Source organism: Aythya marila, assembly GCF_965140915.1.
Source record: "Aythya marila genome assembly, chromosome: Z".
Taxonomy (NCBI): Eukaryota; Metazoa; Chordata; class Aves; order Anseriformes; family Anatidae; genus Aythya; species Aythya marila.
Window position 1 is genome coordinate 10,669,718 of NC_139080.1, and position 26,458 is coordinate 10,696,175.

General features: G+C 64.0%; 2 protein-coding genes across 6 annotated transcripts in view; both read left to right on the plus strand.

The window, feature by feature from the left end:
* TLN1 (talin 1) overlaps positions 1-11,405 on the plus strand; it is a 30,539-nt gene extending 19,134 nt beyond the window's left edge. For both annotated transcript variants that reach the window (XM_082783207.1, XM_082783208.1), the window contains 21 exons: positions 115-296; positions 434-566; positions 910-1,011; positions 1,136-1,306; positions 1,436-1,585; positions 1,819-1,920; positions 2,032-2,151; positions 2,224-2,370; positions 3,300-3,466; positions 3,721-3,904; positions 4,078-4,203; positions 4,468-4,584; positions 4,663-4,848; positions 4,964-5,071; positions 8,019-8,124; positions 8,271-8,395; positions 8,484-8,609; positions 8,732-8,794; positions 9,001-9,183; positions 9,777-9,902; positions 10,100-11,405. In XM_082783207.1, coding sequence (XP_082639333.1) covers positions 115-296; positions 434-566; positions 910-1,011; positions 1,136-1,306; positions 1,436-1,585; positions 1,819-1,920; positions 2,032-2,151; positions 2,224-2,370; positions 3,300-3,466; positions 3,721-3,904; positions 4,078-4,203; positions 4,468-4,584; positions 4,663-4,848; positions 4,964-5,071; positions 8,019-8,124; positions 8,271-8,395; positions 8,484-8,609; positions 8,732-8,794; positions 9,001-9,183; positions 9,777-9,902; positions 10,100-10,231 — 2,856 coding nt within the window. In that variant the 3' untranslated portion in view covers positions 10,232-11,405. The remainder of the gene's footprint in view (positions 1-114; positions 297-433; positions 567-909; positions 1,012-1,135; positions 1,307-1,435; positions 1,586-1,818; positions 1,921-2,031; positions 2,152-2,223; positions 2,371-3,299; positions 3,467-3,720; positions 3,905-4,077; positions 4,204-4,467; positions 4,585-4,662; positions 4,849-4,963; positions 5,072-8,018; positions 8,125-8,270; positions 8,396-8,483; positions 8,610-8,731; positions 8,795-9,000; positions 9,184-9,776; positions 9,903-10,099) is intronic.
* A 3,147-nt stretch (positions 11,406-14,552) lies between these two features.
* On the plus strand, positions 14,553-25,849 carry LOC309889855 (tropomyosin beta chain). Of its 4 annotated transcripts, none has more exons than XM_082782977.1 (9): positions 14,553-14,763; positions 15,408-15,533; positions 20,941-21,074; positions 21,491-21,608; positions 21,706-21,776; positions 21,960-22,035; positions 22,676-22,738; positions 22,945-23,014; positions 23,353-23,973. In XM_082782977.1, the coding sequence occupies exons 1-9, from the start codon at positions 14,650-14,652 to the stop codon at positions 23,433-23,435; spliced, it is 855 nt and encodes a 284-aa protein (XP_082639103.1). In that variant the 5' UTR covers positions 14,553-14,649; the 3' UTR covers positions 23,436-23,973. The 4 variants fall into 4 exon arrangements, with proteins under 4 accessions (XP_082639103.1, XP_082639101.1, XP_082639104.1 ...); XM_082782975.1 differs by lacking the exon at positions 23,353-23,973 and adding an exon at positions 25,542-25,849 and having other exon boundaries at positions 14,556-14,763; XM_082782978.1 differs by lacking the exons at positions 14,553-14,763; positions 15,408-15,533 and adding an exon at positions 18,837-19,061.
* Positions 25,850-26,458: the final 609 nt, after the last annotated feature.

Sequence of the window (26,458 nt, forward strand, 5' to 3'; positions counted from 1 at the left end):
GGTGCAATGAGGAGGCAGCATTGAGCGTTGGGCACTGAGGGGCTGCTCCTGGGTGAGGAGAAGGGGTGATGTGCCCATCCGTCTGTGTCACTGGGCCTTCATCTCCCTGCGCAGGGACGCAGAGCCATGGAGCCCATCGTCTCGTCCGCCAAGACCATGCTGGAGAGCTCTGCCGGCCTCATCCAGACCGCACGCTCGCTGGCCGTCAACCCCAAGGACCCGCCGCAGTGGTCGGTGCTGGCCGGACACTCTCGCACCGTCTCGGACTCCATCAAGAAGCTGATCACCAACATGAGGTGAGGGCCGAGACGGGTCTGCGGCCCTCTCAGCCTGCCTGGCCGAAGTGCTTGGCTGGAGCCCCTGCTGATGGTTTCCCCTGGCTGGGCTCACTCCACGATGACGTTTTGGCTCATCTGGTCTCTCTGTCACGCAGGGACAAAGCTCCAGGGCAGCGGGAGTGCGACGAGGCCATCGACGTCCTCAACAGGTGCATGCGGGAGGTAGACCAGGCCTCCCTGGCAGCCATCAGCCAGCAGCTGGCCCCTCGAGAAGGCATCTCCCAGGAGGTGAGCAGGGGGCAAAGTCCTTTTCTGGAGCCCCTGCTGGCCTCCTCTGCTTCCACACAGGGCTTTGGGAGCCCTTCTTGTGTCTTCAGCATCCACCCAGCCGGGTGCTGGGTAGAGCAGCCTTCTTCCAGGCTTTGTGTCCCTGCTGTGTGTCTCTCTTGGTTGGGCAGAGCAGGGCTGTGCAGCACCCTGTCACACAGCCCTTGGAGCCAGAGCTTGTTGTTCAGTGATCAAACATCACCTCGGAGCCCTGCTTAACGGGGGCAGGCTAACTCTGCCCCAGCAGAGCTCAGCGAGGCCAGCCTTGCCACGGCCTCATGCCGTGCGCTCTTTTTCACAACAGGCTTTGCACAACCAGATGATCACGGCCGTGCAGGAGATCAACCACCTGATCGAGCCCGTGGCCAGCGCCGCGCGGGCTGAGGCCTCGCAGCTGGGACACAAGGTAACGGGAGGGGATGGATGGGGAAGGGGCGTTCAGGCAGCAGGCGTGTGGAGCACCCCACATCAGGAGGAGGGGTTGTGACCAGCCTCCAGGAGCTGCTGGCACTGACGCTGCTCTTCCCTAGGTGTCCCAGATGGCTCAGTACTTTGAGCCGCTCATCTTGGCGGCTATTGGCGCTGCCTCCAAGACACCCAACCACCAGCAGCAGATGAACCTCCTGGACCAGACCAAAACGCTGGCCGAGTCCGCCCTGCAGATGTTGTACACCGCCAAGGAGGCCGGTGGGAACCCCAAGGTGAGCAGGAGGTGCACGTGGTGAGCCTCGGACACGTGCCACGTGTCCTACACGTGTTGCTGGGCACCAAAACCCAGAGCTGGTGTCCCTGTTGTCTCTTCCTTCTCTCACTCCGTCTCCTCCTTGCAGCAAGCTGCCCACACGCAGGAGGCTCTGGAGGAGGCCGTGCAGATGATGAAGGAGGCTGTGGAGGACCTGACCACCACCCTGAACGAGGCAGCCAGCGCCGCGGGTGTTGTCGGGGGCATGGTGGACTCCATCACCCAGGCCATCAACCAGGTGAGGGGAACGCAGAGAGGGCTGGGGGAAAGGAGGAGACAGAGTCAGAGGCAGGGAGAGATGCAGGAGATGTTCAGATCTTCCCATATCGAAATTCTGGGGTACAGGCTGGGGAGGGCGTACTCGGGGCCATAGTGGGCAAAACCCCAGGCAGGGCAGCGTGAGTCTCCTGCTGTGCTGTAGCCAAGGAGGGGCGCTGGGCAGGGCCAAACTCTCCTGATGTTCTCTTTCAGCTTGACGAGGGGCCAATGGGCGAACCAGAGGGGACCTTTGTGGACTACCAGACCACGATGGTGAAGACGGCCAAGGCTATCGCAGTGACCGTGCAGGAGATGGTGGGTGCAGAAGCAGTGGTGCTGCCGCCTCGCCCAGCAGGGCAGCTGCCCTCCTTGCTCCCCTGTCCCACCGTAAAGCCCGTCTGAGCCCTGCTCTTCTCCCACCTGCAGGTCACCAAGTCCACCACCAACCCAGACGAACTGGGCATACTGGCCAACCAGCTGACCAACGAATACGGGCAGCTGGCACAGGAGGCCAAGCCGGCCGCGCTCACCGCCGAGAATGAAGAGGTGAGAGCATCGTGAGGGGGAACCCGGGCAGGGTGTCCCTTCGGGCTGTCTCACGCCTGTATTTTCCTCCAGATCGGCTCCCACATCAAGCGCCGGGTGCAGGAGCTGGGTCATGGCTGTGCTGCCCTGGTGACCAAGGCTGGAGCCCTGCAGTGCAGCCCCAGCGATGCCTACACCAAGAAGGAGCTGATCGAGAGCGCACGCAAGGTCTCCGAGAAGGTGAGCGGCCCCGAGGGTCCCGGGGCGGGTACCTGGAGGGGAGGAAGGATGTGAGAACAACTCTGGATTGAGCCACGTGCCCTTTGAGCCTCCACCAGGGGTTTTCTTGTCACCCTGCTGGGCTCTGTCTGCTCTTCGTCCCTGGCACAATTCAGCTGGTGGGGCAGAGGATGGGTTCCCCTCCTGGCACCATAACAACTTGCACTGTGATGGGCAATTGTGGCAGCCAGGTGCTGCCTGCTGATGTGCTGGTAACAGCCTTCCAAGGAAGACTGATCCACACCCTGCTGGCAGCCCAGGGCTCTCTAAATCAGCCTTTGCAGAGGTGTGTGTAGCATTTGCTGTGCCTCCAGTAAGCCTGCGGCTCATGCTAGGTGATCAGTATCCCCTGCGCCTTTTGCTAGCGTGGTGGAAAGCATCCTGCCCATCAGCCAGTCTGAAAAAGCACAGTGATTAGTAACAGACAAAAAAAAAGGTTTAAAAAATACAACTGATAAGGGTAGAATGGCAATGCTTGCAAGCAAGATTACAAAGGCAAAGCAAACACTGCTTCATACCACCTGGCACGTCTGTGTGCCCGGGGCCTCCTCCTGGTTCTTCCTTTCCAAGCTTTTACTTTCCGTCAGGAAACTTACTATCTTATGAGCTCTTGCCAAAGCACAGAAATTGAGCGTAGGACTTACAGAAGGAAGGAGCTGTAATGTTCTGATAAGGTGCTAGCCCTGTTTGTTTGGAAAGCAGCAGAGTGCAGTGTCTCCTGTACCCGCAAGCACGATAGGTACGAGATAAAAATAAATGGGAGCTAAGAAGGGGATGAAGGATCCTCCTTGGATTGAAGGGTGTCCGTCCTGGGGAGGTGTCAGAGGTGTGTGGTGGGGATGTCCTGAGCCTGCTCTGCCTCTCTCAGTCACCCTGCTCGTACCACGCAGGTGTCCCACGTGCTGGCAGCCCTGCAGGCTGGGAACCGCGGGACTCAAGCCTGCATCACCGCTGCCAGCGCCGTCGCTGGCATCATCGCTGACCTCGACACCACCATCATGTTTGCCACGGCAGGGACCCTCAATCGGGAGAACTCGGAGACCTTCGCTGACCACAGGTACCAGGATGGGGGGTACAACACCTTGGCCAGCCCCTGCTCAGCTGGGGACAGGGGGCAGGCTCTGCCGTGCCATCTCACACCTCTGTAAGCTGTGGACCAGCCCCAAGGAGACCTGCGAGTTCGGGTTGTGCTGGCAGTTTTTCCCCTCCAGCTCATACAGATGGAAGGCAGGGAGCAAGGAGCACGTGTGCATGCAGATGCTTCTCTGCTTTTCCTTAAACACCCCTCTCTGACTCCCTTCTTCTCCCCAGGGAGGGCATCTTGAAGACAGCCAAGGCACTGGTGGAGGACACCAAGGTGCTGGTGCAGAACGCCACGGCCAGCCAGGAGAAGCTGGCCCAGGCTGCCCAGTCCTCCGTGACCACCATCACCCGCCTGGCGGAGGTGGTGAAGCTGGGTGCTGCCAGCCTGGGCTCTGAAGACCCAGAGACTCAGGTAGGGTGGGGTGTGTGGTTGAGCTTTTTGCCTGGTGCTAGCAGAGCTGGCTGATTTGAACGCCGTGTAGATGGCATGTTCTGGGGTGCCCGAATTTTCTGCTGCTGGGCCACCCCACCCACAGCCTGGGTGTGTCCACAGCAAAGCCGTGACCCTGGTCTTGCTCTCCCCAGGTGGTTCTGATCAATGCTGTGAAGGACGTGGCCAAGGCACTTGGGGATCTGATTGGTGCCACCAAAGCAGCTGCTGGCAAAGCTGGGGATGACCCCGCTGTCTACCAGCTGAAGAACTCCGCCAAGGTCTGCACTGGGGCACAACGGGGAGAAGGGGATGGGGCAGGAGGGCTGGAAGAAGAGGAGGAAGGGGCTTCTGTGCCTGTCTGGGGACGGGAGGACAACTGGGAGGCAGTCAGGGCAAGGGGGCACAGAGATCAAAATGAGGAGGTGTGAGTGGAGTATGGAGAAGGGGCAGATCCAGACCAAACCACGAGGGAGGGACAGGCGCCGGCAGCATCCCGGAGCTTTCCGGGGGGCTTTTTCCCAGTTCTGTTCTCCCTCCCACAGGTGATGGTGACCAACGTCACTTCCTTGCTGAAGACAGTGAAGGCTGTGGAGGACGAGGCCACCAAGGGGACGCGGGCACTGGAGGCCACGATAGAGCACATCCGCCAGGAGCTGGCGGTGAGTGCAGCACCGCGGGGCCCCCCCCCCGCCCTCCTGCCTCCCCAAAACCTCACCCCTGTGCCTCTCTCTTGTCAGGTCTTCTCCTCCCCGGTGCCTCCTGCCCAGGTCTCCACCCCGGAGGACTTCATCCGAATGACGAAAGGCATCACCATGGCCACGGCCAAAGCTGTGGCCGCCGGCAACTCGTGTCGGCAGGAGGACGTCATCGCCACGGCCAACCTGAGCCGCCGCGCCATCGCGGACATGCTGCGCGCCTGCAAGGTGCCGCGGGGATGGGCAGGGGCTGTGGGGCTGGCATGGGGCTGGGGGTGCCCTGTTTGAGCCCCAGAGTGGCAGGGGAGGTGTCCTGATACGAATTTCTGTCCCTGGGTTCCAGGAGGCCGCCTACCACCCCGAGGTGAGCGCCGACGTGCGGCAGCGGGCGCTGCGCTTCGGCAGGGAGTGTGCCGATGGATACCTGGAGCTGCTGGAGCACGTGCTGGTGGTGAGTGTCCCCAGACCCCTTTCCCGTGGTTTGCTGAGGCTTCCCTTGAACAACGGGGTGCTCCCCAGATCCCCGTCTTCCTTTGGGTTCTGTAGATCTTCCCTCTGGGGTCTTTTTAGTGCGCTCCCCCTGAGTGCCCGAGGTGAGCCCTGCACGGGGCTGAGGGCAGGGGAGGAGGTGGCATACGGTCACCGCTGGCACACAGGCCTGTCCTTCAGGTCCTGCCTTGAAGGAGAGACCTGCTGGCTGCCTTGAGACTGCACAGCTCTTCATTGCTGCAGTGCTCCGGGCTAAGGTTGCTTTGACCTGAGCTAGACAGTCGATGGCAAAATCAACCTGAAAAAGCTGGTGACAGGTCCCTTTCCCGTTCCTCGCCCCTGTACCCACTGTGTGGCCCACCTCAATCCCCGTGAAGGTCCTGCAGAGGAAAGGAGCACCTCCTGTGCTCCCTGATTGCTTAGGCAGGCAAGGTGAGGAGGGATGGGAGGGCCGCCTGCAATTACTTACGGAAGCAGATGTCGGAGTGATCAGCAAGCTCTAAAGAAAAGTATTTGGCTAACAACAGATGGAGATTAACCGGCCATAAACAGATGGAGGCTGGAAATTCGACAACACAGGAACAGAATCCTGAAGCAGCTTCCATTATGAGTGGTGGGAGTGAGAAACTTAGCCAGTGTGAAAACAGAGCTCGTTAAGCTCGGTCAAGGGTGTGCGAGACAGGCAGTGCCTGCGGTGGCGGAGGTGTTGACTGCAGAGGCCAGCTGCACCCTCCTGATCCAGCCCTCCTCCAGCTCAGTCCTCCCGAGCCCTTCAGCTGGCCGCTTTAATTAGCTGCCCTGCAAGATCGGTGTGGCTCGAATGAAGCAAATTAAGGCTGGATTAAGCAGGAGATGGGAAGAAAGGGTTCAGTGAGGTGCTTCCAGCGGTTTGCATTCTTGGCAAGATGGTGAGAGCTGATCTTGCTGCAGGGATGGATGCACAGAGCGCGTGCCTGCAGAGCTGACGATAGCCTGGACCTGGAGCAAGGAAAAAGAGCGAGCGTGGGGTCTGTTAGCAGCATGGTTTCACTAGGGTGGTTAAAAAGGGACTGAGAACAAAGAAGGAGGCAGGCAGGACCCGAGGGCTAGACACTGAAGCCAGACATGGGGGAAACCAAAGGATGGTTTTATCTGAAGGACATCAGGATGCAGTTCCAAGGGGGGCAGTGAGTTTTCCGTGCTCTGCATCTAGATCAAATGTCTTTCTGGAAGATGCTTCAGCCACTCGTTAAGTCATCGCAGCCAAGACTGAAGTGCTAGGTGAAATTCTCTGGCTGACCTGTTGTTAACAGATGATTGGGCTAATGACATACTGTGGCAGTGCCCAAGGTCAGACTGCTTGCAGAAGCGTGCTGTTCCCCTGCATTTTGGGTGTCGCCTTCCAGCTGCCGTGCGATGTCTCCTGAGGATCATACGTGCAGCCCATCCCGTGAACTATTCACCGGAGGTGCATCTTAGCAAGCTTCTGGCCTCCAGAAAGAGAACCGCTTAGCAACTTTAAAAATCTTGTCGGGGCAGATGACAGAGTTAATAACACGGCTTTTCGCCCAGGCGTGCTCAGGAGGGCAACGTGGAGGTGCTGGTGGGGGCAGTCAGCAGCTCTTTGTGAGCCCTGCCCCAAACAGAGGGATGTGGTTGGGAAGGTTGTGGACAGGGCACTGCCTTGCCCCCAGCAGCAGTGGAGGCTTGCAGTGCGTGTGCTGGATCAGTCCTTTTGGGAACCAACCCCGCGGTGTGCGAGCAGGAGCGGTCAGAGTGCAGGAGAGTTATTTGGCTGGGGATGGGAAACGCGGCTCCCGGGGAAAGAGCCAGCCAGCAGCATATTTCACTGGGGAGGGGAAGGAATGCGAACCTCCGTGGGGACGTGGTATTTGGTAACAATAGGTCTCCATCACCGAAAGCAGGGGATTGCAGGCTGAAAAGTGCAGGCAGAGAGCTCAGGGTGGGGAGCAGCGAGGTGCCAAGCGAGCCTCAGGAGCCCGTCCACCAGGCATCAGGCAGGGCTGAAGTTTGCAGTGGTGATGGCAGCAGGGCCTGGGACCTCCTCACCTTCCTCCCCCCTCTCCTCCTCACCTCCACCCCACCCCGCGCGTGTCCCTGTTGCCTGCCAGGGCATTCACTGCCTTCTTCTCTCTCCCCTCGGTGCTCCCCGTCAGCCGGTGAGTACGGCGACACTCGGTGTGCCTGCCGGTGCCTAACCTCAGCATGAGCCTTGCTGGTGGCGTGCCCAGCCTGGTGCTGGGGTGGCACGGCTGCTGCCGTGTGGTTTTGGGGCAGGACCCCGCCGTCTGTGCCTCTACTCACCCTGCTCGAGCTGACGTGTGGCCTCGGGCGTGCCGTGGTGTGTGCATGCCGGGGGGGCCCTCTGGGAAGGGGACGTGTGGCCCCACAGGGGCTGGGAACTGGCTCTGGGGTCCTGTTGTGTTTGCAGATGAGTCTCAGAAAGGGGGTTCTGGGGCTTGAAGTGCTTTGAGTGGGGAGGAGGAGGTCCTTGGGGGGGAAAGGGGATCCTGGGGGGGAAAAAGGGAACCGTGGGGGGCAGCCACTGAGTGCTGGAAGGACCCTGACTTAAATGAGGACCTCGGTGCTGCGAGGTGTCCCAGAAGGTGTGGACTGAACAGGGCCAAGGAAAAGGAAAAGATGAGCTGGCTTGAGACAGGATGGCAATTGGTGACCAATACGTACTCAGGGGGCTGGGGGGCTCTGCTCCCCTTCTCTTGGGGGATCGCCTCCAATGGACCCTCGGGGTCCCCTGAAACGAGAGTGGCTGGGTTTTGGTGGTGGCACCTTCTCAGGCAGCCAGATTCTGGGGGCGAGGGGCAAAACGTGGCCAGAAGGGGCTGCCAGGTGGGGTCCTGCCCCTGCTTCGTGGTCTCCCTCGCGTGCTCAGTCCTGCTCCTTTCCCCCAGATCCTGCAGAAGCCGACCCACGAGCTGAAGCAGCAGCTGGCCGGGTACTCCAAGCGTGTGGCCAGCTCTGTCACCGAGCTCATCCAGGCAGCCGAGGCCATGAAAGGTGAGCACCACGGCTCCGTCCTCCTCCGGGACAGCATCTAGGGCTGGATTAGAGCCTGGGGCCTTCGTGCTGGTGGGAGGAGGTAGGTTGGGTCAGAAAGGAGGCCGTGCGTGGCTTTAACCTGTCTGGGTTCCTGTCCCCTCTAGGGACGGAGTGGGTTGACCCAGAAGACCCCACAGTCATCGCTGAGAACGAGCTGCTGGGGGCAGCGGCTGCCATCGAGGCTGCGGCCAAGAAGCTGGAGCAGCTGAAGCCGAGGGCCAAGCCCAAGGTAGGACGGGGTGCTGAGCCCCCCACGAGCCCCCTGCCACCTTCCTGGCAGTCCCACCTAGGGCTCACGCTCCTCTTCTTGTCCGCAGCAAGCAGATGAGAGCCTGGACTTCGAGGAGCAGATCCTGGAGGCTGCCAAATCCATCGCGGCAGCTACCAGCGCCCTGGTGAAGGCAGCCTCGGCCGCCCAGCGGGAGTTGGTGGCCCAAGGAAAGGTAGGGCTGGGAGGGAGGAAGGGCAGGAGCAGCACAAGAATTGGAGCTGAAGCACTGCGTGGTGCTGTGCTGGGCTCCCTGCCTTCTCCAGCAGCCCTCAGTGCTCCTCTCCTGCCCCACAGGTGGGAGCCATCCCAGCCAACGCGGTGGATGACGGGCAGTGGTCCCAGGGACTGATTTCAGCCGTGAGTATCAGGGACACGTGTTGCCTGTGGGGCAGGGGATGCGCTGCCCTCGTGCTCTCCTCCGTGCAGGAGGCAGCCCCCTGCTTGCTCCCTCTCCCACCAGCTGGGTCGTGGCGTGGAAGCCGATGTCTCATCCCCTTGTCCTCCTGGGGGGACCCTCTCCTGCAGGCTCCCCGTCCCCCCCTGACACCCTTCTCCTGCTGCAGGCACGCATGGTGGCTGCGGCCACCAACAACCTTTGCGAGGCCGCCAACGCGGCGGTGCAGGGCCACGCCAGCGAGGAGAAGCTCATCTCGTCCGCCAAGCAGGTGGCTGCCTCCACGGCGCAGCTCCTGGTGGCCTGCAAGGTGAAGGCCGACCACGACTCGGAGGCCATGAAGAGGCTCCAGGTGAGTCCCAGGCTGCAGTCCCCGTCCACTCGTTGGGTGCTTCGCTGGGGCGCAGGCTCCGTGTGTTTTGGGCCTCGTTTGGCTGCCTGCGTGCGTAATCCTGGGCTCCTGTCCACCAGGCTGGGGGTTGCTGAGCCCCGGGGGCATTCAGGGCTGATGGTCTGGCTTGGGAATGCCTGAAATGTGTGCACCCAATCCCTGGCATTAATGTCTGGGGACGTGTTTTGACACCGGAGATTAACCCTCCGTGGCCGCGGCATGGAGGTTAATGCCCACACGCTGGGGGTCAGCATGAGGATCCCGGCGGGGTGAAAGCTGGGAGAGGTCAGCCAGGCTGCCCCAAAATCCTTGCCCTGTTGCTCAGATGGGAGCAGAGCGAGGGAACCGCCACGGGCACCCGGCTGGGAGCAGCAGTGCCTGAAATGGTCATGAGCAGCGCTGGTGGCAGCGAGCCATCCTCGGGGAGCTCTGCCGGCAGCTCCCGGCTCGCCCGGCCTCCTCCCCTGCCTGGTCGGGACTGGGGCGCCCCCACCAAGTTGGAAATTGTGCCCCGGGCTTAGGATGCTGTTCCCTCACCTCTTCTCCTGCTCCAGGCGGCCGGGAACGCGGTGAAGAGAGCATCGGACAACCTGGTGAAGGCAGCGCAGAAGGCGGCCGCCTTCCAGGACCACGACGAGACGGTGGTGGTGAAGGAGAAGATGGTGGGGGGGATCGCACAGGTGAGGAGCGGGGCTGCTGCGGTGGGGCAGGGGGAGCTCCAGCAGGGCAGGGGGAGCTCCACGCGCTCTCCTGTGCCTCCCAAGGAGCGTGGTGTGGGCTGCTCTGGGACGGCGAGGTGGGAGGGGATGGTGGCAGGGCACGGAGCGAGAGCCGCGGGTGCGCACGAGGCACCCATCTCACCCCGTTCCCCCGGCAGATCATCGCCGCCCAGGAGGAGATGCTGCGCAAGGAGCGTGAGCTGGAGGAGGCGCGCAAGAAGCTGGCCATGATCCGGCAGCAGCAGTACAAGTTCCTGCCCTCCGAGCTGCGGGACGAGGAGCAGAACTGAGCCCCGCGCGCCCCGCCGCTCTGCGCCCGGGCAGAGCCCTGCCGCCACTCACTGCACAGACTGCTGCCGCCGGCTCCTATTTAAGACACCCCCACCTCGAGCAACGCCGGGCTGCCCTCGGGTACCCCACAGCCCTGCCTGCACCACCACCGGCGCGCCGGGACTAACCCAGACACCGCGCAGCACCGCCCCAAGCAGGCGCCGCACCAGCACCTCCGCTTCGCCGCCCAGCCCGCCTCCCCGCGCACCTCGGGGGGCTGCCGGGAGTGGGAGCCTGTCCTGGACCAGCCCGGGGTGACCCCGCTGCTAAGCCTCATTGAAAAGGGCCGGGGGGCTTCCTCCTGCGGTGGGTCCAGCCCTCTAAACCCTTTCAGGATTTTTTTTATTTTTTATTTTTTTTCTTCTCGTGCCTTTGTCGCCCTCCCTCTCGCTCCTTTCTTCTTCTTCTCCTTCCTCCAGGCGGGACGGGGGGGAGGCTGGTGTCTCGCCCTGTCCTGTGCCGTGGGCTGCAAGGAGCAGCTCTGCACCTTCCTCTTGCTAACGCTCTTGCACGGAGCCGCCTTTCACCTCTGTTGCCTTACTGCTGGCTGAACCACCCGCCCCTCTTCCTCCTCAGCATCCCCGGGAGGCACCGAGCCTCCCCAGAGCATCCTCGCACCACCGCAGTGCCTCTGCTCGGGGCGGGCACGAGATGGCTTTGCCCCAGAGCTGCTCTCCCCCAACCTCGTCACCTCTCCCTGGGGCCCTTCCTCCCCGCCCTCCCAGCCAGCTCTGCCTTCCTCCTCCTCCTCCTCCTTCCCAAGTGCCTGCGTTGTTTTCTGAGACTCTCAGTATTTTTTATAACTTTTAAATTTCTTTAGTATCGAGCCTGCAGCTTTTCAGAGTTCATTTATCCCCCTCGCTCACGTCGTCCCCACTAACCCCCCGCAGCCCAGCGCCTGCCCAGGGGCCCAGAGACCAGCTCCTCACCCCTCCGTGGCTCCGGGACCCCCCCCCCCTTTATCCCTTATCCCTTGCACTTGCTGAGGCTTCTCTCACTATTTTGATACTTTAAGCATCGCCTGTTACACATGAAAGGAATCCAGCTTTCCCCCGAAGCTCGGGGGTTGATGTATGGGGATTTGGATGGCTCTTTGACAAGATGCCTTCATCAATAAAAATGGATTTCCTGCTTTCTCCGTGCACGTGTCCGTGGGGAAGGCGCAAGGAGAAGGGTGGGTTGCAACCCCAGGGGGTGCCAGCATCTCAAAATCGGGGGCTGCTGGGTGGATTTGGGACGGCGGGACGTGGTGGGCAGGGGCGCAGACCCCGCTGCCTGGGGCCGCCAGCCCTCCTGGGTTTGGGGAGGGGGGGGAGCGCGGCGCAGGCGCTTCTCCAGCACGGAAAATATTCGAGGCACGTCCAGCAGCGGCACCCAGCCGCCCGGACCCCCGCTGCCAGCCATGTGCGGCCCTCGCAGGTGCCGCCGGGGGGCCAGGGGGGGATTTTGTTGCTGGGGGATTTGGGGGCCGGCCGGGCTCCAGCGCAGCACCTGCCCCCGGGGCTCTGCGCTCCTGGCCCCATTCCTGCGGACGGACAGACGAAAATATCCCCGGGCAGGGCAGCAAGGAGGGGGTGCAGGTGGGGACCCCCCTGCTACGCTCACCCCCCCCGAGCCTCCCCGCTTGGGGCTGTGTCCCTCGGCGTGCCGTGGGGCTGGGAATGCAGCCGGAGCCCCCCCGGCTGCCGGCGTTGAGCTCAGGCCCCAAAATATCCCCCCCGGGGGCCGACCTGTGTGGGTGGCAGCTGCCCCAGCACGGCCCCTGCCTCACCTGCTCCCACCCCATCACTCATTTTTGGGGGGACCCGAGTGGTGGTAGGGATGCTGCGGGGTGGAGCGGGGACACCTCTGTCCCTGAGACCCGTGCCCTGCGTCCCTCCTGTCCCCAAAACACAATCCTGGCACCAGCAAACACCCAGGAGGATGGTTTTTTTATGTCATGAATCTGCAAGGTCTCAGCTTGCAGGGGTGGTGGTGGCCACGCCAGGGGGCTTGGAGCTGTTCTGGGGTCCCCCCCACAACATCCCAGCTGATCCCGGGGTGCGGAGGTGCCGTCCCCCCTGCTTTGGGGCCGCTCTCCCGCGGCGGTGGCCTGGCTCCAGGGGGGATTTGTGCGTCCCGCAGGAATCCCAGCCCTCCCAGCTGTCCCCTGACAATCTGCGCTGGCCTGACCCGGCACCAGGCTCCCGACCAGGTACGGACGGACACGGGGCCCTGTGAGGAGGGGCGAGAGGGCACAGCCCACCCCCTACCCCTCGTGCCCCTGGGCAGGGGGCTGCCAGCAGTGGGGACCCCCAGCGATGTCCTCTGGGCGAGGGAGGGGACGCAGATGGCAGCAGTAAATCCCCAGGGGAGGGACACGGGGCAGGGTTCAGCCTGGCCGGAGCCCCGACCCCGTAAATCTCCCCGGCTGTGTTATGGGGGGTTATTTTCCGCGCGGTGCTAGGACCTGGGGCACCTCAGTCACAAGGTGCCCATATCCCAAATTCATCCGGGCTTGGGAAGCCCCAGCCCCTTCCTTCCTGGCTGCTCGCACCGTGCACATCACCAGCTTTGCCCCCAGCTGATGAATTTTCCCCCAAAGGCCATCCATCCTCATCTGGGAACGACGGGAGATGGATCCTCCCCCCCGAGAGCAGCGTGCTGGCGGTTCCTGGCTCTCTTTCTCCAAATATGTGCCTAATTCGTCAGCACTAATACCGCTCGCCAGCCTCCAGCCACAGCTCCGCCACTTTGCATGGCTCCGGCAGCCCCTTGGTCCTTGGAAGACACCCCTCACACCCTCCCAGTGACCCCCCAAAATATGCATTGCACTCTCAGGGTCGCCCCCAGAAAGCTGTTCCCTCCAGCTCTCTGCGCCCCTCTGCCAAAAACCCAGGGCAGATTTCACTCACCCCATTTTGGGGAGCCCCGTGCCGGGCTGGATGCAGCCCGGGGGTGATGAGCTTGGGGATCCCACACGTCCCCCTCACCCTGCCCCATCCCAGCCCCCCCGCCCCCGTCCCCGAGCCCACCCTGCAGCTGGGAATGTGCCAGAAGCATTTACGAGCAGGGCTAAAGCACGGGGTATTTTTGGAGGAGCCGGGATCTGAAGGGTTTGCATTTTTTTTGCCTGCGGAATACAGTTTATTTAGGGCAGAAGCAGCAGGGCAGCCCGCACGCCCCCTGTCCCCCTGAAACGCCATCCTAGGGGACGTGTAGGTGCCGGCACACTGGGGTCGGTGGCACCTGGGCACGAGGTGGTGGTGGTGGCATCGGGGTGGCACCGGGGCTCCCCCGTGGAAGCGGGGCCCCTGCCTCGCCGTGACGCAGCAGCGGGATGGGGAGGGAGGTCAGTGCTCGGCTCCCTTCGCTCCCAAAGGATTTTCCCTCTGTGTTTTTCTGCCAGGCCTTGCGCAGAGGACGCCGGGGCGGCACCGAGGGGTGTCCTGGGAGGGCTGTGCTGGGAAGAGCCTGCCTGGTGCAAGGGGGGGGACACTGGGGATCTCACCGCGGCCACCCTGAGGGGGTGGCAGGAGGACAGGGAGGAGATGGGACTGGTGCTGGGAAACAGGAGCGTTATTTCAGCGGGGACCTGCGTAGGGCTGAGCAAAACGCTGTGAGTTTAGGGGTGCCACCAGCTCCGGGGGGCACGGGACTGCAGCAGGGGGCTGTGGTGCCAGGAGCGCGGTGCCCTGCGGGGGTGATGGGGGCCACAAACAGCCCAGGGGACACCGGGGTCCAGCAGCATCACCACAGTCCTCGGGTGCCCCCAGATCATTCGCAGCACGAGGAAGGTCCCTGCGGCCCCAGAAAACTGTGCCTGCGGGGTTTTACAGCGCGTGGGCGTCCCTGTGTGCCACCCAGGGTGTCCCCAGAGCCCCGCGGTGTCCCCAGCGCAGTGCCCACAGGGTACCCCCGCTGCTGTCCCCCTAGAGTGTCCCCAGCGCTGTCCCCCGGGGGTGTCCCCAGCGCTGTCCCCTGGGGGTGTCCCCAGTTCAGTGCCACCAGGGTAACCCTAACACAGAGCCCTGCGCTGTCCCCAGCGCCGTCCCTTGCCGGTGCCCCCCACCCATCCCCACGGGCGCGCCCCTCTCCAGGTTCTCCCCCCGGCTTCCCGGTGCCTTGCCGGTGCCTCCCCCCGGTACCCCCCCCCCCCCGTTTCTCGTTCTCCCGTCCCTTTCGGTGCCGGTGTCGAAGCCTGTCCCTAAAAGGTGCTGGCGGGCGGCGGGGGAGGTACCGGGGCGGCCCCCTCCCGGCGCGGCCCCTCCCCGGCTCTTAGGCGGCGCGGCGGGGCGGGGGGCTCAGTGCCGGTGCTGCCGCCGCCCCCGGTGCTCCGAGCCCCGCCGCCCCCCGTGCTCCGTGCCCCGCCACCGCCACCGCCACCGCCACCGCCACCATGGAGGCCATCAAGAAGAAGATGCAGATGCTCAAACTGGACAAGGAGAACGCCATCGACCGAGCCGAGCAGGCGGAGGCGGACAAGAAGCAGGCGGAGGACCGCTGCAAGCAGGTGGGTGTCGCATTGAACCCCCCCTTCCCCCCCAAAAAAATAAATAAAAAGTTGATGGGGAGCCTGACCCTAAAAGGGTTTGGCCCCAGGGATCTCGCCCTCATGGGTGTTCAGCTCGTGGATCCCAGCCCTAAGGGTCCCCAGCCCTTGGGATTTGCCCCGCTGGGTGTCCGACCTTGGGGACCCCCACCTTGGGGATACCCAGCCCTGGGGACCCCCACCCTAAGGACAGCCACCCTGGGGACCTCACCCCGCTGGGTGGCCAGCCCTGGGGATCAGTGTCCCAGCCTGTTGTCCCTGTTGCCCCTCAGCGCCCCCAAAACTCCTTGGGTCTTGGTGGGACACCCTAGTGCCACCCCCTTGTCCCTCTGCCAGGGACGCCCCTGGGGACAGCGTGCTCCCACCTCAGCCACAAGAGGTGGGGACCTTGCTGGTGTCCCCACATTGGGACCCCATTGCCCTCTCCGGACTCAGGGGTCCTCCGACCCCAAGGACCTGTGGCTCCCCGAGGATGTGTGGCCCCAAAATCGACAGGACAATGCCAATGGGATGAGGGTGACCGTCCCCTGATGGGTAGGTGCCCTGGGGTTGCCATCCTTGTGCCAGCCCCCCCCCTGACACCCCATAACCCGTCCCTTCCACAGCTGGAGGAGGAACAGCAGGGCCTGCAGAAGAAGCTGAAGGGCACGGAGGATGAGGTGGAGAAGTACTCCGAGTCCGTCAAGGAGGCCCAGGAGAAGCTGGAGCAGGCGGAGAAGAAAGCCACGGACGTACGTAGGCAACCCCTCCCCTGCGCGGGCGCCGGACCCCGGGGAGGGGGGGCGAAGGAAGAGGGGAGCCTTATATGGGAAATATTGGTGGGGAGGGTGGCAGGATCCGGCCCCGCCACGCCGGCACCGGGACGGGCAGCGGGTGCTGGGCACGTCCCATGGGGGTACCCACAGGTGTGGGGGCACCGCTCAGCCCCAGCGCCCCAAAACGCACCGGGACAAGCATCCCCGGTGAGCATCAGCCATGTATGTGTAGGGAAAACTTGAACATCGTTGCTCAAATGAGGTAGAAAAGGGGAAAAGAGTGGAGAAATGGGAAAAGTTCTCGCCCGTTGCGGGCACTGGTTGCATAGGATGCTTGGGGTGCGTGTGGGGGGGACCCCCAACGTGCCGCCCTGTACCCTGGGAAGGGAAAGGCCAGGAAGAGTTTTATTTAGGGCCATGACTGATGTTTCTCCTGGGAAATGGATCCCGCCGGGGAGATGTTAGGAAGGTGTTGAAATTGGCTTGTGCCCGGCGGGGATGAAGGGCGGAACAGCTGTGCACGGCCCCAGAGCCGCCCGGGAGCGGGGTATAACGACCCGCGGTGCCACACCGGGCATTTGACACCCTATAAATAAACCCTCCTTTTGATGGCCAGTCCTTCTCTGATGAAAGCCAACCCTGGAAACTGGAGGAGAAGCTAAAAGGGAGCCGTCGGGAGCGCAGCCAGCAGGGGCACGGCCAGGCTTTTCAGGATTGAGAACCAAAAATTCAATCCCAGCTGGTTCGTGGAGCCAAACGGGGGGGGATGCGTCAAATCCCCAAGGTGGCCGCCAAGGACAGGGGACAGCAGGCAGGGACAAGCAGCGGCAGCAAAGGCCCCAGGGTGGCCCAGAGCCCCCAGGAGTGACCGGACCCCCCCCTCCCAGTGCCACCCCGCAGGGACCCCCAACCTCCATGGGCACATGAGGTGGTGGCAGCGGAGAAATGGGGACAGGGGAAAGAGGAGACAGAGCCTGAAACCCACCCCAGTGTCCCCAGTCCCACCAGTGCCTGCCTTGCATCATCCCTGGTGCTTCCAAAAGGGACAGAGGGGTGGCTGTCCCCAGAGAGGCTCCTGGGGTGAGGAGGGGGTGTCCCCAGCCTGTGCGCCCCCCCCAGCTCTGGGCAGCGAGGTGCCAGTGTCCCCCTGTGCCCGGCTGCCTCCTGTAGGAGTTTTGGGAAGTTTGTCCTGAGGAAGGCTCTGGGGCTGTTTGCTGACCCCTTGGGCCTGCCCGAAGTCAGACACAAAGTTGTTAAAACGTTGGAAACCCTCTGGAAGGGCTGGTTGGTCTTGGCAAGAGGCAGGCACGCCGGGCTGGCCCGGGGGGCTGTGCTGGGGGCTGTGCTGGGCTCTGTACTGGTCTGTACTGGTGGGATCGGTGTGGGATGAGGCGAGCTTGGTGTGGGGCACGGAGGGGACACAGGGGTGCTTGGTGGCACCAAGAGCACTCCAAAGCAGCAGGGAAAGGTTGTGGATTTTGGCAAGGAGAGCCCTGTCCTGGCAGATTCGGGGACGGGGAGCCCCTGGCCCCTCGGGGGAAGGGTCTGGAGCGGGGTCGTGGTGAAGGAGCCCTGCTGCAGCGTCGGGAAGGGGCAGGAGGCTGTGCCATGCGCGGGGACAGGCTGTGCCACGTGCGAGACCTGGAAGTCCCCAGGTGTCCCCGACGGGGACGTGCTGACAGCGCTAAGTGCTCCCACTCGGCGAGGAGCAGCAGGACCGAGCCGCGGGGTTGGCAGCTCCAGATCCTTCCCAGCAGCTGGACGAGGCCACCGTGGCCCCGTCCCCTCCGTGTCCCCCACGAGGGACAGCACGCGAGCCCGGAGCAGGGTTTATGCCCCGCAGCCCCTCCGTCCCCACTTGTCCCCGGTGGCCAGCCCGTCCCCAGCCACCCGCCGGGCGCAGGGAAAGGCAGGCTGAGCCGTTCCCAGGCCACGATCCCGGAGGCTTCACCCAAGTTCCCGCCCCGGTGCTCTCCCAAGCCGAGACTTTGCTCTTATTTGGCGATTCCCCGAGCCGGTGGGAGGGAACGGGCGCTGCTGGGAAGTGACTGCATCCCTGGGTGGGGCCAGGGCAGGAGGCACCCAGCCTGGAACGGGGTGCCTGCCCCCACAGCCTGTCCCCCGCTGCCAGATCCCACTGATCCCACTGCCCTTTGGCCACTGGGACCCCCCATTTGTGCCCCGTGCACCTCTCTGTGCCCAAGTGCTGGGCTGGGAGAGGGGCCAAGCCCGATGCCACGTGCCCCCATGCCACCTGGCTGGGGACATTGGGCTGCAGGACCCCCCCCGAGTGGCATGGCCGGGTGCTGGCCCCCCTAGGGTGGTCCCAGACCCCATGGCAGCCAGTGGGGTCATCCTGGGAATGGCTTGGATCCATCCCTGGAGGCAGGTGTGAGCTGCCAGAGCTCCTTTAGGCAGATTGAGAACCACCGTGCCGTGCCCTCCTGACGCACCAAGGCATCTGCTGAGGTGGGAACACGGAGCTGGGGGGCACAGAGCTGGGGGGCACGGAGCCAGGGACTGACCTCTCCCCTGGGGCACTGGCCCCAGGGGTCTCCGTGGGGCTGCTGGCCAGGTCCCAGCTTGGGGAGCAGATGCCAAAGGGGTGAGACAGCGGGGGCACCCTGTGCCAAGGGACCCCAGGGGATGCCCCAGAGTGGGCTTTGCCCTCCTGCCCCATCCCTCTTGCCTGTGGGGCAGAAATCCTTCCCCTGGCTCTGCAGCTGGGGAGCACCCGTGTGTGCGCTGCTCCCCTGCCTGTGGGGGCCCACAGGGCACCCCCAGACGCCTGTCCCCCTCAAAAAATTGTCTCCAAGCTCCTCTCTGCCTCTCTGCTGGAGCCATGGGGGGCACTGTGTGCCCTGCTTTAGGAGGGGGCTGCGTCCCCTATGCCGGGGGGCACCCCCCAGTGCCCTAGCTGGGTGGGGAGCCGTGCACCCTGCCCAGGGGGGTCAATGTGCCCTGCTGGGGGACACCCTGCCCAGGGTGGGGGGCAACGTGCCTTGCTCTGAAGGCACCGTGCATCTTGCCCAGCCTGGGGGGACACTTGCTGTGCCTGGGGGGGGGCACGTATCTGCTTTTTTGGGGAGGGGGCTGGCACCCAGCCTGATGGGGACCCATGCGCCCTACCCGGGGGGCACCGTGCGCTCTGTCCAGGGAGCGCAGCGGGCCTGGGTCTGCCCATGGCAGCAGCAGCAGGAGCAGGAGCAGGAGGAGGAGGAGGAGGAGGAGGAGGAGGAGGAGCAGGAAGGGATGGAGGCAGGGCGGGCGGCGGGAGCGGCCGCCGCCTGAGCGCTTCCTGCCCGAGCCAGGCAGATCCCACAAAGGGCTTGGTGCTGCGGCCTCCCTGTGCTCCCCGCCGGCCGCACGGCCATGGCCGGCATCAGCTCCATCGACGCCGTCAAGAAGAAGATCCAGAGCCTGCAGCAGGTGGCCGACGAGGCGGAGGAGCGCGCCGAGCACCTGCAGCGGGAGGCCGATGCCGAGCGGCAGGCCCGGGAGCGGGTAAGGCTCCTGGGGCTGGGGACCCCCCAGGGACCCCCCGCTGCTGGGGCAGCGCCGCTGGCCCCATAGGGCTGGATGCCAGGGAGCAGAGCTGCACGGTCCCGTGGGTGCTGGCCACCCCGCTACGGGCACGAGTGGCCGCTCCCCGGGTGCCCCATGGCACGCCCTGGGGGGACCCGGCACCGGCATCCTCACTGCGCTGGGGAGAGGGGGCTGGGGGGCACGGGGTGGTCATCCTGGTGTGTGGGAGCCCCCTGGGTGTGGGTATGGGGTGGGGGGCTCTGGGCAGGGTCCCCAGCACCAGAGGTGGGCTTTGGTAGGGATGCTCCCGTGTGGGGCTCGCTGCAGCTTCCCCGGTGAGCGTCCAGCTCAGCGCCTCGGCTGGGCTGGGGCTGGCAGACCCCGGGAAAGGTGCCCCCCTCGGGGGCTCAGCAGAGAGCCCCCCACGCAGGCTCTGTGTCCGGCTCCTCAGCAGAGCCCCCCTGCTCCCCATCGTGTCCCTTGTTGGGGAGAACCCCCCCCCATTTACCAATTTGGGCTGCAATTCCCACCCCGTGGCAGCGGGACAGCGTTTCCAGGCGGCAGCTCGCTCCTGCTGCGGCTTTATTTATTTTTTTTTTGCTTTCTCTTGTTGTTGTTGGGCGGTATTTTCGTGCTTTTTTTTTTTTTTTTTCCTTTTTCCTCTGTTCCCCCCCCCCCTTTGCTCCCGTAACATCCCCAGCGCTATCAGGGGCGGCAGAGCTGGGCGCGGTACCCGGGCTGTTGTCACCCGGGGCTGCGTGCGGAGGAAACGGCCCCTTCCTGCCGCCGCAGATCGGGTTCCCCGCTCGCCAGGCGCTGACGGCGAGCTCATGTTCCCCACTGCCCATCCGGGCAGCTCTGACCCACTTCGGGGGGGGTCATCCCCGGGGAAAAAAAGCCCCCTGCGGGGCGATGTGGAGCGTCAGCGGAGGTGCTGCCATCCCTTACCTATAGGGGATGGTGGTGGCGGGTATGGGGACATCCCCGCCTGGCTCCCTGCTCCGTGTCCCCAGGGTGCTGCTGGAGCACAGTGCCAGGCCTGCTCCAGCCCATGAACAAGCAGGAGGCACGATGCTCTCAGCACTGCCCATCCCTTTGCACCCCATTTTTTTTATTTTTTATTTATTTTTTTTTAATCCCTGCTCCCCTCTCCTTCCAGCAGCCCCCTCCCTGCGGGGCCGGGAGCTGCTGAGGCAGCGTTTCCCGGCGGTGACGGAGCAGGAGGGCCTTAGCAAATGGAAAGAGCGCGGGGGCCAGGCGGCGAGGGGCTGGCGGGGGGCCAGGGCCACCTCTCCCGGACGGCCCCGCGCGCGGGGAGCCTGGGAACGAACGGGGAGGAGGTTGGGGAAGGGAAATAATGGGACCCGGTCCCACCAGCCCCATAGGAGGCTTGGCCAGGAGCCAGCCCGACGAGGGCGATTCGCTCCATTGCCCCCCGGTGCCGAGCTGTAAATTAGTAGGGGGGGCAGCACGGGGGCCCCAAATGGCCCCACGGCGCAGTGGGGCTCGGTGGTGTGGGGCCGGGGAGGGCGTCCCGGCCGCTTGGCTCCGCCGCCGCCTCCGTAAACAGGAAATCCACAAGTGGCTCCCATCTCCTTTTCGGGAGCGAATCTGCACGGGGCATTCCTCCTCCTTTACTCACGGCTCTGCAAACCCCAAACCCCGTGCTGCCCCATGGAGCGCACCCCTTCCACCTCCGGGGCCGTGTGGCACCGAGCGAGGTGCTCGGGGTGGGCAAATGGGACGCGTGTCCCAGCTGGGCGAGCACGGCACAAAGGGGTGCTCCACGCAAACGCACATTTTCCTGCTGAAAACGCACTGGGGACGGGCGGTGACCCCGGGTTTTTGTGCTCCCCAGGCCGAAGCTGAGGTGGCCTCTCTGAACCGCCGCATCCAGCTGGTGGAGGAGGAGCTGGACCGGGCCCAGGAGCGCCTGGCCACCGCCCTGCAGAAGCTGGAGGAGGCCGAGAAGGCGGCGGATGAGAGCGAGAGGTGTGACGGGGGGGGGCACCGCCGGGGTCGTATCGGGTCACCCTCCATCACCAGCAGCCCCCTGCTCTCCGCAGAGGGGATTCCTGCACGGTGCAAAGAGCAGCTCCTGAGGGATGAGGGATGAGTTTGGGACCAGCCTGGTTGAGAGGCACCATGCCCACAGCTCTTTGCTCCAGGATGTGTCCCCAGAAGGGCCTTGGGGCATCTCTGCTGCTTTAATTGTGCTCGGAAGCATCCCCGGGGTGCCACCGGCACGGGGTGGCTGAGGGGGTGCCGCTGTCCCCGGGCAGTGCCCCGTGGTGCTGGGGCTGGAGGACGGCAGGGGCAGGCAGGAGGTGTAGGAGCCACCTCGACCCACAGCCATAACATCTCTCCTTGAAGAGATCTCCTAATCTCCTTGCTTTGGCTTCCCTCAGAGGCATGAAGGTCATCGAGAACAGGGCCATGAAGGACGAGGAGAAGATGGAGCTCCAGGAGATGCAGCTGAAGGAGGCCAAGCACATAGCAGAGGAGGCCGACCGCAAATACGAGGAGGTGCGTGCCCCGTCCCCTGGTGTCCCCCCGGGGCCACCCCCTGTGGCCTTACACCCCCTTTCTGGGGCTGACACCTTCTTTCTGATGCCACCAACAGGTCGCCCGCAAGCTGGTCGTCCTTGAGGGAGAGCTGGAGCGCTCGGAGGAGAGGGCAGAGGTTGCGGAGAGGTGAGCGGGGGGCTCCCAGGGGGGTCCCACACCACCCCCGTGCCGTGTCCGTGTGGGGACAGGGGTGGCCGAGCGTCCCCGTGAGGACGGGGAGGTGTGTGTGGGGTGGGAGGGGAGGCAGAGGGATCGCACCCCCCAGCACATCCATGACCCTGCTCTCTGCTGGCCCCTTTCCCACCCCAGCCGAGTGAGACAGCTGGAGGAGGAGCTGCGGACCATGGACCAGACCCTCAAATCCCTCATTGCCTCAGAGGAAGAGGTACCGGGGCAGGGGCGCGGGGCGACGTGCGGCAGCCCCCCCTCTCTCTGTCGCTCTCCAGCCACCTCTTTTCCACTCTGCCTCGGCCGCCAGCCCTCACCTCGCCTTCCCCTACATCACCGCGGGCTGGGCACAATCCTCCGTGCCCGCTCTCCTCCTCTTCCTCCTCACCCTCCTCCTCCTCCTCCTCCTCGGAGGGCTGCAGGAGCGTGGTGGCAGCGCTGACACAGGCTGGCACGAGGAAGGGACCCATGCCCGGTGGCTCTGCTCCTCTCCCACCCTTGCTGCCCGAGGTTTCTCCTCTCTCATCTTATTTTCTCTCTTTTTCTTTCCTCCTGCCCTGCGCCCGCTCTTCCTGCTCCCCGCTCCTCTCCTCCCCAACCACCATCCCCGGCCCTGCTTCCCCGCCTCTCCCCACGCCTTGCTTGGGATGTAGTAAATGTGGTGACCTAGAGGAGGAGCTGAAAATTGTCACCAACAACCTGAAGTCCCTGGAGGCCCAGGCCGACAAGGTAGGGGCTGCGGGGGCTGGGCGCAGAGCTTGGGGCTGGGGGGGACGGGGTCCCTTGGGTGTGGGGGGGGACAAGGGTGACAGATTGTGTCCCACGGGGCTCACGGACGTATCTCTGTGTCCCTGCAGTATTCCACCAAGGAGGACAAGTATGAGGAGGAAATCAAGCTCCTAGGGGAGAAGCTGAAGGAGGTAAGGCTCATTTTGGGTCCCCGCGGGTGCTCCCAGGGCAGCAGGAAAAATAATCCCTCACCTCCCAGGCTTGGAGGTTAATTAATGTGCTCGGCACCTGCAAGCAGCCCAGGCGCAGGAGATGATTTTGGGGCGGTTTTGGGGTGCGGGGTGGGCTTAGGGGGCAGGTTTAGGGGTGCCCCCATCACACTCGTCCTCTCCCGCAGGCGGAGACCCGGGCAGAGTTTGCTGAGCGGTCTGTGGCGAAGCTGGAGAAAACCATCGATGATTTGGAAGGTAAAAACACCCCCACCGCCTCCCGACCCCTTTGTCATGGGGACAACGGGACAGGACGTGTCCCTGATTAGGGGGGGCTCGGCCGGGCTGAGGCCAAAGCACCCCATGGGCGAGCCGGGTCCCCGTGCAGGGAGGTGGGTAGGGGGGGAGGCTGGAGTGCCGTGGGGGTTTTTTGGGGTCTGTGGGAGGGGAATAGGGCCGCATCCACTCTGCCTGTGCCCGATGCCGTACCCGCACGCCCCGTGCCCCGCTCACCCGCTCTCTCTCTCTCTGCCACTCGCCCCCTCCCCGCTCCACCGCCCGCCACCCCCCTGCTGCCCCCTCCCCACTGCCTGCAGACGAAGTGTATGCGCAGAAGATGAAGTACAAAGCCATCAGCGAGGAGCTGGACAATGCGCTTAACGACATCACCTCCCTCTGAGCCCCTCCGGCCGGCACCAGCACCGCACTCCCCCCCCCATCCCCTTCATCCTCACCTTCATCCTCCCCCTCCCCAGCTCGGCCGCTTGCCTGCCCGGCCCCCCCACCGCTCCCCCTGCCCTTCCCATCCCCTCTCTGTCCTTCCCGGCCCATGGGGGTCCCCGCAGTGTCCCTCTTTTTGGGGAAAGCAAGGCGTAAGGCGCTACGGGGTGTTTGGGGGAAAGGGGAGCAGCCCCCAGATCCCAGCAGCACGAGCACCGGGGACCCTGCGCCCCCCCAGCAAAGCCATGCCCAGGGTGGGGGGACACGTCCCGGAGAAGCAGCACCTCCGAGGAGAGGTGGGCTCCAGCCCCATGGGGATGAGGGGTGTCCGTCCCCAGGCAGGCAGCCCCCCGTTCCCTCCCTTTCTCCCCCTGCTCCCCTCTCCCCGCTCCCCTCCTTCCTCCGCACATCGCTCTTCAGTTTGCATTTCATGACTTTTTCTTTTCTGTTCTGTCCCTCCGGGTCACCGAGTTGGTCTCAATAAAGCGTTTTCTCTCCTTGGTTTCTCCCTCGTTTTCTTCATGCTGCTCTGGCTCCCCACGCTCACCCCTTCATTGCCTGCTCCCTCTCGCCGGCAGCCGGGGGTGGGAGGTGGCTGTGGGGACCCCCACTGCTGAGCCCCTTTGTGCCTCAGCCTGGGGACGTCCCCCACCACCCCCGGCTCCCGGACACAGCTTTCCTCATCTTCTGCCACCTTTCAAGACGTTTCTCCATCGCTCTTTCGGCCTGAATTAGTAGGGTTAGACCCGGTCCTGTCTGCTTCCCATCCACACCCCCGGACACCACGACAGCCCTGACGTCTCCTCCATCCCCTTCTCGTGACAACAGGGCTGGCCCTACTGTTCGTCAGCAGTTTCTGGCCCTAAATGGGTCCCCAGTCCTCATCCCTCACCATCCTACCCTGCCCCAAAACCCAGAATTGGTGGACCCGGGGCCGACTGCCTCCTCCCGCCGTCCCCACTGGTCCCCAGTGCCCACCAGTGGCACCACAGCGGGGTGCCCAGTGAAGGCTCTCGCAGGCAGCACTGTCTCTTTTTCACTAACTCTCTTTTCTCTCTCTCTCCCCTTTGCTGCGCTGACGTCTCCGTTTTCTCTAGAGCGCTCCCGGCAGGAAGCCGAGAAAAACCGCATTCTCACTAACGAGCTGCGGGTCATCCTTACCGAGCTTAACAACTGAGCTAAGGCAGCTCCAGCCCCAGCACAGCCTCACACCCAGCCCCGGCTGCCCCCCTGCCCCCTTTTGGCCAGGCTGGTTTGGGGCTGGGAACCCCTGCCCGCTCCCCATGGGGATAACCACCCTGCTGGGGGGGACAGGGAGCCTTTGGGGAGCCAATGTTGGTTTTTTTTTTTTTTTTTTTTTTTTGGAGAGAGGGATCAGGGGTTTTGTCGTGTCCTGGGATGCCCACACGGTGGTGGCTGTCCCCTGGCACCAGCATGGCCCTGCTGGGGAGGGATTTGGAGATTTGTGTGGCTGCTTCCCCCTCCCTCCCGTCACCCCAAAACCACGCAGGGAGGGTGCCCTCAGAGTGGGGTCCCCGCAGGGTGCCCCCATCCCCATCTCTTAGTGGGGAGGGGGATGCCGACCGCAAGCCAGCACCGGAGGAGGCCGCCCCGGCAGCGGGCTGCCCGTCGGAGCTCGTCCCTGCAGCCTCGATATCTCTGCTCCTTCTCTGCTGTCCTCTCTGCCCGCCCTCCCGGGCTGCTGTCTCACTCCTCTTCTTCACGGAGCACCCGGCTCGTGCCGCTGGCACCAGCTTCTCCTCTCTCAAGGGTTCGTGCACGTGCCGGTGGGGACGGCAGGACGGGGAGAGATGGGGCCGCGGTGGTGGTGGTGGTGGTACCCGCACCACGGAGGGGCTGGCCGAGGGCTACAGGGTGCAGCGGGAGGATGGAGAAGCTGAAGAGATGGGGGGGCTGCCTGACCCCCACCCGGGGGTCGTGGGCTCATCCCTGCCGCTGCTGGGGCTGCTCATACTGAGCCGTGTCCCGTGTGCGTGTGTCTGTGCCTGGCGTGGTGTGCGTGGGTCCGGCTGTGTGCGTGGCTGGGTGTCCCTTGTGTTCACAGAGAGTCTGGCCAGTGCCAAAGAGGAGAACGTGGGCATCCACCAGGTCCTGGACCAGACCTTGCTGGAGCTGAACAACCTCTGAGCTGCCTGGGGAGCCCCCGCCCCTCTTCCCTATACCCCACACGTGCACCCCACTGGCACGCTCAGGATGTCATCAGCTGAACTGCGCCTTGGCCAAATCCACACATCCGTTGAGAAGGGAAGCCCTGCAGCCTTACACCGTGGCTCGGGGGGCGTCTTGTCTGTGCACAGCCCGAACGGCTCTGTCCTGTCTTCATGTCCAAATATTAAAGCAGTTTGACAAGAAGGACGGGTGCGCTTGGTCCTTGTGGATGGGGGGGCACGGGCACTGGGAGATGGGGGGGCTGCTCTGTAGGAGCATTGCTGTGGGGCAGGTAGAGCAGTCACAAGGACGTCCTTGGCCTTGGGATGGGACTGAGAGTGATTCCTTAGGATGCACAGGGAACCTCAAAGTCCCAAGCTCAGCCCAAAATGAGCACGTGCACACTTACCGGGATCTTCTCCAGGCCTGGAGCTGCTCACCCTATGCCCTCGCTGCGTTCTCTCCTACCAGCCGCCCGAGGGACAGCTGTACAAACCCGCAGACGCTATCATGGCAGGCCACCAACTCCCAGCACGCTCGGGAAGTTCCCTCCTGCTCTGCTGTGTTTTCTCCAGCACAAAGAGGAGGGTGGCAGGATGTGCCTCGCCGCTCTCACCAAGCAGGGATGGGCTCCCTGGGGATGCCCGGAGCTGCGATCTAGCCCTGCCCTCTGCTCCGGGCCCCTCCACGGCTTGCATGGAGCCCTGCGGATATCCCCCTGGCAGCACAGCCTCAGGCAGCCAGGAAACATTAATTTGTGCTGACCCCTCGCTGGGCCAGGCCGTCACCCCATCGAGTGACAGGGCGAGCTTT

Bases quoted from the DNA above. Each gene is read 5' to 3' on its own strand.
- LOC309889855 (XM_082782977.1), top strand. From the start codon at position 14,650: ATGGAGGCCATCAAGAAGAAGATGCAGATGCTCAAACTGGACAAGGAG. The intron at 14,764-15,407 runs GTGGGTGTCGCA...TCCCTTCCACAG, and splicing joins CGGAGGACCGCTGCAAGCAG to CTGGAGGAGGAACAGCAGGG. The intron at 21,777-21,959 runs GTGAGCGGGGGG...TTCCCACCCCAG, and splicing joins AGGGCAGAGGTTGCGGAGAG to CCGAGTGAGACAGCTGGAGG.